This window comes from Glycine max, chromosome 13 (assembly GCF_000004515.6).
Source record: "Glycine max cultivar Williams 82 chromosome 13, Glycine_max_v4.0, whole genome shotgun sequence".
NCBI lineage: Eukaryota > Viridiplantae > Streptophyta > Magnoliopsida > Fabales > Fabaceae > Glycine > Glycine max.
The window spans coordinates 8,661,414-8,675,568 of record NC_038249.2 but is presented as its reverse complement, the minus strand read 5'-3'; the positions used below and the strand labels follow the sequence as shown (position 1 = coordinate 8,675,568).

The window sequence follows — 14,155 nt, the reverse complement described above, 5'->3', positions numbered from 1 at the left end:
CACTAAAATTGACCTCACTAACGGCGTTACTTTAAAATTTAACGGAAGGACTATTTTGCAACACTTATGCAAAGATAGGGACTATTTTGAATTTAATATTAAGTTAGGGACTAATATGCAAAATAGGTACAATCTCAGGGACTAAATTGCCTATTCACTCTATTGAGAATATTTAAAATCAAATTATTAAATTCATATTTACTAACTTTCATTGTTTTTTTTTTACAACACCAACTCTCGTAGATAGATAAATTGTTAAAAATGTTTTTCATGAAAAACATTTACCAGATAATGAACGTGATATCTTATTAAATTTAATACAAATTAGTATTAATATAAATTTTTAAATTTTTTTATTAAAGTATGTGTTATTAAATATATAATTTTTCACTTATCAATTAATGTTTTTGTACATCTTTTCATTCATTCACTTAATTTTATTTTCAATATTGTTTTTACAAGATGTTAAATTAATGACATCTATAAAAGTGATTGTAATGGTATAATGTATGAATTATGTTTGACAAAATTAATTTTATTATTATTTTCATTCGGGTTTTATTATATAACTTCACTTGTTTATAAACGCTTCTTTTACGTTTGGAGAATTATATTGTTAAAATTAATTTCATAATTGTATGTATTGGAGAATTATATTGTTAAAAATATCATATTCAATTATCTTATATTTTTTATATGTCTTCTATTATTTTTTTAATAAATAAGTCCTATATTATGGAAATTTGAATTTATTTAATTTTTTCAATAATATATAAATAAATAAAATTATTAATATAATTTTATATATAGTACAAAAAACTTCATCCTCTAGTGCACGGGTACTATCTAGTTTTAATTATAAACCTCTTTTATTTTCTAATTTTGTCACTTCCAAGCCCAAAATATATTCTCAAATATTATTTTAATTAAAACAAAAAATGGAATATTTAATAATTTCTAATATTTTTATATAATCCGAAAAACAAATAGGGTGTTACAATTACTTGTCTGCATATTATTCATAAAAGAATTTAAAAAAATAAAAAAATAGCTTAAATTGTTTTCATAAATGTAATACAAGAATTCATATTATAAGTCTAAATATGTTAAAGATTTTTTTTGTTTTTGTAAATGATTGTTTCAAAGGGATAGTATAAGATATTAATACCTTTTTTTCTAGTCAAAATGTTAAACCACAGGCCTTAATTCTCAAATAAGGATGGTTCATTTTTAAGCTGTTCACCTGCATTAATTTATTTTTCAGCAGAACAAGTCATTAATACTTTTTAAGTATTAATTCCCTTTTATGCATTGGCGTCCCGTGCACTTAATTGTAAGTCGTTATTGAAAGCTGTCATCGACCTTCAAATTAATATGACGATGGTTCATTTATTTTAAGGTGTTCACCTGCATTATTTTATTTTTCAGCAGAACAAGTCATTAATACTTTTTAAGTATTAATTCCCTTTTATGCATTGGCGTTCCATGCACTTAATTGTAAGTCGTTATTGAAAGTGCTGTCATTGATCTTGAAATTAACATGACCAGCAATAATTTTTCGTTAAGATAATCACTTTGGAAAAACTTATAAGCTAATATATATCAGAATTTTATAAGAAAAATGTTCTCTAATGTTCAATTATTCAACTTTATATTCAACTTTCACTCATTATTATTATATTCTTTCCTAGATTATCACTAACGTTAGTACGTGTTTCTTGATAGTAGACGCAATCAGTCCCTAATTTTATTAATTTTCTAAACCACGTGATCAATAATTTCAATTATTTTATTGGATTCATATATTATTTTAATATTTGAATTGGTAACATGAAATTAAATTTCTTAGACATATCTTCGCAATTCCGCTTATTTTCATTTCTAGATTATCTCGAAGAATTCGAGTATCTTGATACCAGACGTACGCAAAAAATATTATTGCCCCCTAATATTTTTAGAGGAATTGCCCCCTAAATTTATTAACTTGACTAAACCATATGAGTAATAAGTTCAATTATTGCAATTAGTTCATGTATTTTATTCATGTTTAAATTTGCAATTGGTATTAAGTTTCCTAAGCTTATAGTCACTTTTAGATTAAGAATATAATATTAAATAGTATAAAAGTAGTGCGTCTTGTGTAGTGAGGGCCGACTGGGTTGGTCCAGTTGTTAAATGAACTTGATAAAATAAAATGATATTAGCTGAATTTCGTAATTAATGAGTTTATTTTTTTTTCTTGAAATCGAAACTGAAAAGGAGTAATTCATAAATTAAGTAAAATGAATTAATAGCAATTTAACATAAATCATAACTGGCAAAGCAAAGTAAAGATGAAATAGTATACATTACTATCATTGGTTTGCATGAAAAAAATTGTATATAGAGACAGGTATGAATGAATGATTAAGATAAAATAATAATATTGATGTGATACTTTTTTATCAATAAATATTAGAATTTCATTAGTAGGAAAATTTGAATCCACCTGATAATATTTTTTCATTTTTTTTCTTTTTTTACCGTCAAATCAATTCTATAACTTTGATAAGTAACAATATTATAACATGTGACTTGGTTTTAATATATTAGATGATGAAAAACAATACAAAACATACACAAATAATATATAGAATACTTTTGCTTAATAAGTTCATGAATAGAATATATCTTTCTATTATCATATTAGTACAAAGTTAATTATCTCTTCAACTAATAACTTTGTGGGTCAATAGTTCATATTTTGCTTATAATAAAAATGCTATGCACACAAATATATATAAAAGTATTTAGCTTAATTTGCAATACATAAACCGGCCGGTTCACATAATTTTACATATACTTCAATCCACCAACCTGCATTTATTCGACAGAAACGAAGGATGGACAGAAGCAAACACGCATATTATAATTTTATTCTACATTTCAAACATCACAATAACTATATAGATAAAACACTTATATATATATATATATATATATATATATATCCTCAAAGCCAAATCCATTACTCCTTTGTTGTTATTTTCTTGATAATTTTAGGAGCTATGCCTTGACAAGATAAGCATCCATCTCTTTAGTGGATTTGTCAAAGTAGTCCATGTAGCCATGTGGAGGATCAATATTCTCTTTGATCTTCTCATATTCAAGAGTCCATTTAACAGCAGCACCGCCATCGTTCTTATCAGTCACTTCAAAGATCAGCTTAAAGCTCTTGTAGTGCTGACTAATATCTCCACCGAAGAGCATGAATTTGATTGTTTTGTTCTCTTCATCAATGGCTTCAATACTCTCCTGACATGTGTGTACCTTGCCGTCTGGTATTTCACAAGCAATTTATTATATATAACATAAAATTTGTGTATGAGAATTATAGAAAAAAAATAAGGACTACTTAATTATTTTAAAGAATGAATATATTATCTAACACACTCTGATTTCTTTTTTTGCTGAAGTACGACCTAGAGGACTAAAAGCCTATGTGAACCAACATATGCTAATTAATACATTTCTTTTTATTGATTAAAAATTATAAGATAACTAGAGAATTATTAAATAAGTTATAAAACTCACAAGAATTTTATATTTTTAATAAATTTTAATCAATAAATTAAAGAAAATAGGTTCGAAAGTATGTTGTTAATATTTCTTTATTTTCATTTAGTTTATTTAAACAAAACCTTTATCAAATAATATTTGTTAGCATATTAATGAATTAGAAGCATAATTGATTACGTACCTATGACATAAGTCCAGTGTTTAACCGAATTACCAACACCGTGCCAGTCATCACCATCATGCAGCTTGGTTTCATGCACTCTTTCACAAAGGTTCTGAACATGGTGAAGTTGCGTGGTTAAGAGGTTGAACCATTTGGTAGCGGATGCTTTCACCCCAAGTTCAGTACTAAGTTTACCAGCGAGCACCATGAATACTAGAGAAAAACAAGTAAATAATAGAAGCAAGAAATGGAAACAAACAAGGGATGAGAGATTGTGAAGTGTATGGAGCATTGTCACTTCTTAAATAGAAAATTGCTTACTACTAAGGACCAAATTAATTAAAATATACAATCTACTGCTCTCTCTCTCTCACTCACACACTACCTACTAAGGGCCAACTAAATAATTAAAATATATACAATCTCAGAAAATTGCTTACTACTAAGGACCAAATTAATTAAAATATACAATCTACTGCTCTCTCTCTCTCACTCACACACTACCTACTAAGGGCCAACTAAATAATTAAAATATATACAATCTCTCTCTCTCTCTCTCTCTCTCTCTCTTGACAATCATCCCAATTTTATATATTTATAGTAAATTAATATTTTATAAATACTTATTAATATATAAATTATATTTTATATTTATGATAAATAATTTTATGTTGTGATGCATTCTTATTTTTAACTGTTAATATATAAATAAAATTATATATAATTAGTAAATAAATACTTATGAACATACAGAGACGGACTTACATATTAGGGTGGGGCCATGTCCCCCTTACTTTTTTTAGCCCTAGTGCAAGGAATCTATGTAAAATACAAAGCAGATTTGGCTAAATCTTTGATCACTAGGTAGAACTCCCAGAAGGTGGAACTTATCTTTTCCTCCCCACCCACAAGGATCTCGGAAGTTATATATATATTGACTTTTTTATAAATTAAAAATTCAATAAATTATGGTATATTTTTTTGTCCGAAGATTACTGTATATTTATTTTGAAGAAATCTTATATGAATATTATATATTATATATTTTACTAAATTTGAGATATTATATAATTAATTTTTATCTCTGGATTTTTTCTAAATTATAGAATCAATTATTTTTTTATAAAAAAATTCTTATCTAATATTATATTTGATCAAATTTTAATTATTATACACTAATTTTTTATCAATCCATTCAGTTGATACTTAAAAAAATAATACAAGATACACCAAACGTATATTGGGAGAGTGAAGTTCACTCTATTGAAAAAGAGAACATTCAAAGCAAAGTGAATGTAAGAAAGAGTGGGAAGTGTGAAGTTATGAGAAAGCAAATAGTATGATTTGTTTTTGTTGGACTTTGTGGCCTCAATAACTTAAGAGGGATAGACTTAGAATACAGAAGAAACAACAATCAATTTAAGAATGTTCTTTAAACATGAAAGACAAAATTGATTGCAATAACATAAATGAGATAAGGGAAGAGAGAATGCAAACACAGTTTTATACTGATTCGGCCACAACCCGTGCCTACGTCTAGTACTCAAGCAACCCACTTGAGATTTCCACTATCTTTGTAAAATCCATTACAAAGTCTGAACCACACAGGGACAACTCATCACTTGTGTTCAGGAATCCTTTACAACAAGAGACTCACAGACTCTTAACCAATCTCATTGAATAAGAAGAATGGAAAAAGAATTATCTCTTCAAGAGAAGAATATTACAATAAAGATCATGTAAGAATCCTTATAGATTTTGCAAGTGTTTGGCCAAGGATTTCTTTTGAGAGAGCATTTGACAATGAAGTTTTTTTGGAATCTCTCTCATTGTCTTTTGAGAGGATAAGACATTTTTGCCAAGAAAAACTCTCTCTTCAATTTCGTCCCAAGTCACACATATATATAGGCCTTTGATGGACATTCAAAATTCAAATGATAAGATGTGACTGTTGGCAATATTCCTTGAAAATCCTCTCTAGTAATCGATTACAGAATTAGTGTAATCGATTACACAGTTGTTTTTCTTGAACAGTTGTGACCCTTCATTTAAAATTTGAATTCCCAACGTTCAGAGTCTCTGGTAATCGATTACATATGATGTGTAATCGATTACACACTTTCAAACCATTGGTAATCGATTACATGTATTGGTAATCGATTACATGTGCCTTGAATGACTTAAAACCTTTCATTGTGAGGCAAGGCTTGATCTTGAAGAAATCTTTAATCAAGGCTTTGTTTGTTGAAAGAATCTTGTATTAATCTTGAAGCAAAATGAGTCTTGTTTGATTCTTCTTTTGACATCATCAAAATCATGTATACATACATTCACATTCTTCCCCTTTTTGATGATGACAAACATGTAATTTCTTCTCAACACCATCAAAACTTGCATGATTTACATTCTCCCCCTTTCTCAAGCAAATTCTTAATTCTTCTTGACATCATCCAAATCTTCATGATTTACATTCTCCCCCCTTTTTGATGATGACAACCACCTGTAGGTTAGGAGCAACAACAAAGAAAAAAAAATATCTATTTGCATATAATTTACTCCCCCTTGGTTTTGCAATGATTGCTTATATGAGAGTTGAAGATTTCATATTTTTCATATGTAAACAAATTGTCTCATAAACAATAGATAATTTTTCTTACTATTTTATCTTTTATCTTTCTCTCCCCCTTTGTCAACATAAAAAACAAATCATGAATAGAGAGGAGAAAGATGTTACCACTTGTTGCAATGTATGATAATCAAGTGATACCAAAAGGCATTAAAACAATCATTCAATATTAATCAAGCAAAAACAAGTACAATAACACATCAATCAAACACAATCAAATACAATCAATCATCAAATATTTCAAATCAAATTAATTAAATTAACAATCAACTAACTATACACAATAATTTCTATTAAAAAAATTCAAATTTCAAATTTCAAATTTCAAATTTCAAATTTCAAATTTCAAATTTTAAATTTTAAATTTTAAATTTTAAATTTCAAATTCCAACTTCAACTTTTAGTAACTTTCCCTTCCAACTTCCAATCTCCATTTTCAACTTTCAACTTCCAATAACTTTCATTTCCAACTTCCAACTTCCAGTAACTTCCACTTTCAACTTCCAACTTCCATTTTTAACTTTCAACTTCCAATAACTTCTACTTCCAACTTCCAACTTCCAAATTTTAATTTCAAATTTCAAATTTTAATTTTCAAATTTAACTTTTCAAATTTCAATTTTCAATTTCAAATTTCAAATTTCAATTTCAAAATTTCCTTTTCTAAATTTGAAATAGTTTTCTTAAAACATGAAACCAATTTGAAAAGTTTAATAGATTCTTTAAAAATAATCGAAAACTCAATCAGGAACAAACATCAAGGACAATACAATCAAACACACAATAAAAAATACAATCAATCAATCATCTAACACAGTCAATCAAATTCAATCACAATCATCAAGAACAGTCTAAACTCAAGTAGAAAACAAGCGTCAAAAGTAATCAATCAAAGACAAGTGACCTGTTGGTATCATTTGATATTACTTGTTGGGGTTGTTGATCAAGTGGCCTTTGTTTGTTGTCTCCATAAATCGCATATTCACTTTTCTTGGGGAGAAATGTGGCCTTCGTTTGTTGTCTCCATAAATCACATATTCATTTATCTTGGAGAGAAATATGAATAAACTTTGATGCATGCCATGTGTTTGGAGAAATTGCTATCAATGTATCGACTTTGCTCTTCTCCATTTTCATAGTCTTTCATCATGATACCCAGACTTATGATTTTCTTCTCTGAATCACTTGAATAATTTATGACATTATCTTCCCAAGTGATATATCCTTTCTTTTCTTTCTTCTCTTTGAAATTCATCTTGTCGGATTTTTTCATTCTTCTTTTAAATATAGGACAATTGAATCTCATGTGCCCAAGTTGATCGCACTCAGCATTTTGGGGTTAAAAAGGAACCTTCTTCTTTCTTCTTTCATCATTATCTTCTTTCTTCTCTAGTTTTTTTTATGTAGTTGCATTTCTCTCTACCATTGTAGGAATAAATGAATCAAATTTAATGGCATCCCATATCTCTAGATCTATGGCTTCTATAAAGATCTGCATTCGGGTTTTCCAATAATGATAACCCTCACCATTGAACATAAGAGCCTATTGATAGAATTTTCCTCAGAAAATGGAAATTTGGATGAGGCCATATCTATTCTTGAAGTTTTTAAACTTTATACAAGAATCCCGCTCTGATACCACTTGTTGGACCTTGTGGCCTCAATAACTTAAGAGGGATAGGTTTAGAATGTAGAAGAAGCAACAACAATCAATTTAATAATGTTCTTTAAACATGAAAGGCAAAATTGATTGCAATAACATAAATGAGATAAGGGAAGAGAGAATGCAAACACAGTTTTATACTGGTTCGGCCACAACCCGTGCCTATGTCCAGTACTCAAGCAACTCACTTGACATTTCCACTATCTTTGTAAATGTAGAAGCAAATTCCTTTGATGTTTTGATGATGATCATGATGATTTGATGCAAATGATGCAAATGGGCTTTTCATGTTTAAATTCAAGACAATGATTCAAGATTACGAGCCACAACATCAAGATGATCACTAGTATTTTAGGAAGGGAATTCCTAATTGATATAGAAAAAGGTTTGGCCAAGTAATTTAAGTTAAAAAGTGTTTTTCAAGAGATTTACCAGTGGCCAAAACTGCTTTACAACAGCTACTAAATATTTGAATTCAAATTTTAGACTGTGTAATCGATTACACAATATTGGTAATCGATTACCAGCAGTTAATAAACGTTTTAATTCAAATTTTAAAAGCTGTAATCGATTACACAAATCCTGTAATCGATTACCAGACAAGATTTTCAGAAAAATGTTTCTAAGAGTCACAACTTCTCAAAAGGTTTTTACAGGACCACCAATGGTCTATATATATGTGACTTAGAACACGAATTTGCTCAGAGTTTTTAAGAACAACAAGTGTTTATTCTCTCAAAAAGCAAAATTGTTTTATCCTCTTAAGAATTCGTTGCCCAATCTACTTGCAATTCATTAAGGAATCATTTGATTGCTCAGATTGTAAAATCTATCTCTTTCAAGAGAGATTCATTCTTCTTCTCTTTCTAATTCTCTAAGGGATTTAGAGACCGAGGGTCTCTTGTTGTAAAAGAATTCTAAACACAAAGGAAGGATTGTCCTTGTGTGTTTAGAACTTGTAAAAGGATTTTACAAGATAGTGGAACTCTCAAGCGGGTTGCTTGGGGACTGGACGTAGGCACAAGGGTGTGGCTGAACCAGTATAAATCTGAGTTTGCACTTTCTCTTCCCTTAAACTTTTTTATTTATTATTGTTTTATATTTATATTCAGATTGTTCTATTTGAATTAATATTTAAGAAGTTCATTATTAACGGAATTTGTAACTTGAATAGAAAGTGAAATAGAATTTTAATTGGGGAAATAGTTTGTAATATCTTAATTCACTCCCCCTTCTTAAGATATCTGAGGCCACTTGTCCAACAGTAAAATCCATTACAAAGTCTGAACCACACAGGGACAACCCATCCCTTGTGTTCAGGAATCCTTTACAACAAGAGACTCACAGTCTCTTAACCAATCTCATTGAATAAGAAGAATGGAAGAAGAATTCTCTCTTCAAGAAAAGAATATTACAATAAAGATCATGTAGGAATCCTTATAGATTTTGCAAGTGTTTGGCCAAGGATTTATTTTGAGAGAACATTTGACAATGAAGTTTTTTTGAAATCTCTCTCATTGTCTTTTGAGAGGATAAGACATTTTTGCCAAGCAAAACTCTCTCTTCAATTTCGTCCCAAGTCACACATATATATAGGCCTTTGATGGCCATTCAAAATCCAAATGATAAGATGTGACTGTTGGCGATATTCCTTGAAAATCTTCTCTGGTAATTGATTACAGAATTAGTGTAATCGATTACACAGTTGTTTTTCTTGAACAGTTGTGACCCTTCATTTAAAATTTGAATTCCCAACGTTCAGAGTCTCTGGTAATCGATTACATATGATGTGTAATCGATTACACACTTTCAAACCATTGGTAATCGATTACATGTATTGGTAATCGATTACATGTGCCTTGAATGACTTGAAACCTTTCATTGTGAGGCAAGGCTTGATCTTGAAGAAATCTTGAATCAAGGCTTTGTTTGTTGAAAGAATCTTGTATTAATCTTGAAGCAAAATGAGCCTTGTTTAATTTTTCTTTTGACATCATCAAAATCATGTATACATACATTCACAGTTTTTGTTAATTATCATATTAATACAAATTAATTTTGTAGGAAGGAATGATTAATCTTTGTCGAAAACAATAAACGTGCACAAGATGGGACGTCTTCTATGGTGGGGTTGTTGATAAGTGGTTCACCAAATGGAAGTTAAAAATATTAATATAATATATTAAATAGTTACTACTTGTTAAAATAATAATATCCGATTATATATAAAAGGTTAAAATATATTTTTCATTCATGTAAATATCAAAATGTTTGGAATCTATCTCTATAAAATTTCGAATATGTTTTTTGTATTCGTAAAATATAAATATGTGATATTTTAGTTTGAAACTAAATTCAAAAGATCCAATCCTACATTGATGTTAGGGAATTGTTGGCTAACATTGACACATAGAATAAGATTTTCATAACCCAATTCTGAACCAGAATATCATACATTTACATTTTGTGAGAATGAAAAATATACTCAAAATTTTACAAGAAGGATTTCAAACATTTTGATATTTTCAAGGATGAAAAATATATTTTAATTTATATATGAAAATAATAGAAACAATGTAAATTACGGGTATGTCCTTGTGCTAAAGACTACATTGACCTCAAATTTTTTAAAAATAAATAATGGGGGCATAACAGGAAAATGGGTCTTCTGCGTGGAAATTTATCCGCCGAGAATTGGGTGGCAACGATTGCAAAAGGGGTCTTGTGCTTGTGTGTGGTGGTTGGGTGTCGTTGGAAAAAATAATGCACGATTCTTCATTGTCGACAAATTGAGCTGATTTGTGATTTCATTGCTGGAATTAGTAGTTGTAATCCGCAAAGGCTAATTGGTATGAGCGGAGCTGTTATTTGGATGTCGACAAATAATTTATGTTTTTTGGTTAGGCATAGTAAGTTAGACTAGAACTGTTACTTGTTTGTCTATTTTTTTTTGTTTAATGTGAGTATTGATTTTGTTGCAGTATTATTTTGGACCGAATGGAAATGTCGCTGAATGATAATGGTGGTGCTGGAGGTTCTTCGTTTAATGAACAAAGTAGTTTTTGCTCGAGCACTACTACTTGTATATATATGCAGATAGCTACAAAGAAATTAACAAGTTTTTTTCTGCCCAAGCTACGGATAACATGATGTAAACATATCATCTAACTAACCTAAAGCTAAGGCCTTGGGTCCAGTCTCTTAGGTTGGCAGGTAGATGCTTTAAATGAGTTCATCTCTAAGCCTCATCCAATTACTTTGGGTCTCCTTTCTTCTGCAAAAATCAAAACACAAACTCAATCATTAATTGAGTCATTGAAACAACACAAAATTATTTAATTTGAATTTTGAATTGATGCCTGGAGCCTAATTGAAACCTTTTAATGATGATTTACATAGAAAATATTTCGGAAGTTATTCAGCCAATGCAGTACCATGACAACTAATACAAATTAACTCTGAGCACGTCCAAGTTAACTATATACCAGTGACTTAGTAATTGGATACTCAAGAGACTTAATAATTACATGATATATTCATTATATACACACACAAGAGACTTTTCACTTATTGACATGGTCAAGGGGTTAAGGGGTTATTGTTGACTGTTTCAATATTAAATGAGGAATTAATACATGTATTTTGAAAGAATTGGTATTTATGCTAAGCTTGGAATTTGGAGTGATAGTAGTCATTGCATTGATCGAGGCTACTATCAAGCAGATAGACTTTTTGGCTTTTCGGTTCTCCATGTCCTTGGTTATTAAGTGGCGGCCATGATAATGGCAAGTGGGTTAAGCCATAAATAAAAAATAAGTACATGGTATTAGAGTTTTTAGCGATTTTTTTTTTTGAAAAAGTAAGTGATGAACTGATTATTCTCACATATTTAATTCTTGAAAAAAATTATAAAATCCTCAAACTTAAAAATAGTACAAGATATTTTTAAAAACTAATTTTGCAATTAATCTTTGAATATAAAAAGATAAGCCATAAATCATAAACATATAATCAATTTAAGTAACTCATTCGTAACAATAAAATATAAAATTCATAATTCATTTAACAACTCAGTATTAATAAAATATAATATTATTTTCCAACTTAAAATACTAAAGTAAATAATAATCATTACTAATTATAAAAATAAAGAAGGCTTAAACAATATAATGAAGAAAAGATGAATATAATTAGTATAAGTGCTTACGGTTTTTTTTATTATATTAGTATGCACTCTTAATATAATTAGTATAAGCTACAACTACTATTATTCACCAAACGCGCGTAAAGCACAAAGTTTACAAAAATCAAAATCATGGCTGCTCATTCATAATCATGAATTAATGATCCAAAAAATTATTGCATGAAAAATTAATAAGAAATGCTTTACCTTAAGTTCTTTTACATTTAAACAGCAACCAAAGCTGCGTGTTCCAGGATATGTCTTTACAAGGCCACGTATCTAAACAACAACATTTGCATCAACAAGACCCCACCCTCTACGAAAGGAAGACAAGGAGATGGGGAAGAAGAGTTAAGCCACAAAGAGCAGGAAAGAAGAAATACAAAACACAACTTAAACCACAAAATTAATCACCATTCAACACAAAATTCATATTACTTTTTTCTGCTCAAACTTCAACTCTCAAGGGTTCCTCAATCATGCCTTAGCAAGCTCTTCAATCGCCTCAATTTAAGTAACAGAGAACAAACCAGTTTGGTGGATCAGAATCAAAATTAGTTAAACAAGACCCAAATCATAATAACAGGTTAATATCCATCTACCTCATCATCATTGACTTCAAACTTTAACTTGTCAGACTCGTATTCCTCTGGATTCTTCCCCTCCTAACACATCAAAATAACAAGTTCAATCAATTATTGCAGTATATTACATTACACTATAAAATAAGAGTAAGTAGTATAGGGTAAAAAGTATTCACCAATTTCTTATTGTAAGCCAAAATAGTTTTCTTATACTCTTGTTTCTTCTTTTTGGCCATAGCAACGAAGGGACTTTTTCATGAAACATTAAATTAATGCAAACTAGGTTACAAAAATGTGGATATCATCAATAAATTAGGATGCTCCTTCTTGAACTGCTCTCTGAACTCGGACCTAAACCAAACAATCACAAAAACTTCAATCGCGAGAACACAAAAAAAACGAAATGAAATGAAAACAAATTCAGTATCAAAAGCAAACAAAAATCTGTACATGAAAATGAAAAAAACGCTTGGAGGTCTCTTTCGCTTGTTAGGAACCTTAGCAGCTTTCTTCGATTGTTTCCTTCCAGCAGCACCAGTGCCCTTGCGCTTCAACCTAAACGACGCATTGAAAAAAAAAAGTTAAATGACAACCAAAAGATAAAAATGCAGAACACAAAATGATGAATGACAGATCGGAAAAACCAGATCTAAAACCAGATCAGCACGCGTATGATTTTTATTTACCACAAAGTTGCTGATTCCCGACGGCATGCGTCGTTGAGGCCGATTTCAGCGACGGTGCAGATCTTATGGTTGTTTGGTGCCAGTGCGCAGACAATGTAGGAATCTGAGAGAAAGAGAGACAAAGAGAGAAAGTGAGTGAGGTTGTACTGGCTAGGGATTTAGGAACTGTGTGAGGCGTGAGTGTGAGAAGAAAAAGAGAGACAGAGTGACACTGTGAAGAAGTCAAAGCGCCGCCAGCTCCCTCAACTCTCTCAGTGTCGCAACGAAGAAGTCGAGGCGACGAAGAAGGAACGCGAGAGTGGGAGAGATGGCCTTGCGAAATAAAAGAGAGAAAAAAAAATAAAAATAATAACCAATTCAAAGACAGTCTCAAGAGAACCGTTCTAGTAATATTTTAAATATTTACGAAATTGCCACCGTTATATAAACAAAGGCGGTTAATACATAACCATAGTAGGTACCGCGTCGTTAAAAATGGTTTTTTTAGTAATGGAGAAGTGACTATGTAATGTTTTTTTTTTTTGTATATTTGAACCTTTTAAATTAGGAACAGTTGGGTAGTATTTCTAATGGTTAGTTGCAATTTTCATATTGCAGTTGAAAGTGAACTTGATGCAGACGATTGTATATATTGATTCTGAATTTGATGATGGATGTTCACTGCACACAGGTTTATTTGTTGAAACTGATAA

At 29.8% G+C, this 14,155-nt stretch overlaps 1 protein-coding gene and 1 long non-coding RNA gene across 7 annotated transcripts; both read right to left on the bottom strand.

The window, feature by feature from the left end:
- Positions 1-2,776: 2,776 nt before the first annotated feature.
- Positions 2,777-4,035, bottom strand: LOC100794745 (MLP-like protein 43). The gene is made up of 2 exons (XM_003518956.4): positions 3,740-4,035; positions 2,777-3,317 (listed from the first exon to the last, which is right to left on the bottom strand). The coding sequence occupies exons 1-2, from the start codon at positions 4,011-4,013 to the stop codon at positions 3,046-3,048; spliced, it is 546 nt and encodes a 181-aa protein (XP_003519004.2). The 5' UTR covers positions 4,014-4,035; the 3' UTR covers positions 2,777-3,045.
- A 7,034-nt stretch (positions 4,036-11,069) lies between these two features.
- On the bottom strand, positions 11,070-13,829 carry LOC100810193 (uncharacterized). 6 transcript variants are annotated; one of them, XR_413165.4, is made up of 7 exons: positions 13,464-13,829; positions 13,228-13,332; positions 12,954-13,128; positions 12,796-12,858; positions 12,608-12,697; positions 12,401-12,509; positions 11,070-11,284 (listed from the first exon to the last, which is right to left on the bottom strand). It is a non-coding gene; the product is annotated as an uncharacterized lncRNA (long non-coding RNA). The 6 variants fall into 6 exon arrangements; XR_413163.4 differs by having other exon boundaries at positions 12,632-12,697; XR_005887743.1 differs by having other exon boundaries at positions 12,608-12,687.
- Positions 13,830-14,155: the final 326 nt, after the last annotated feature.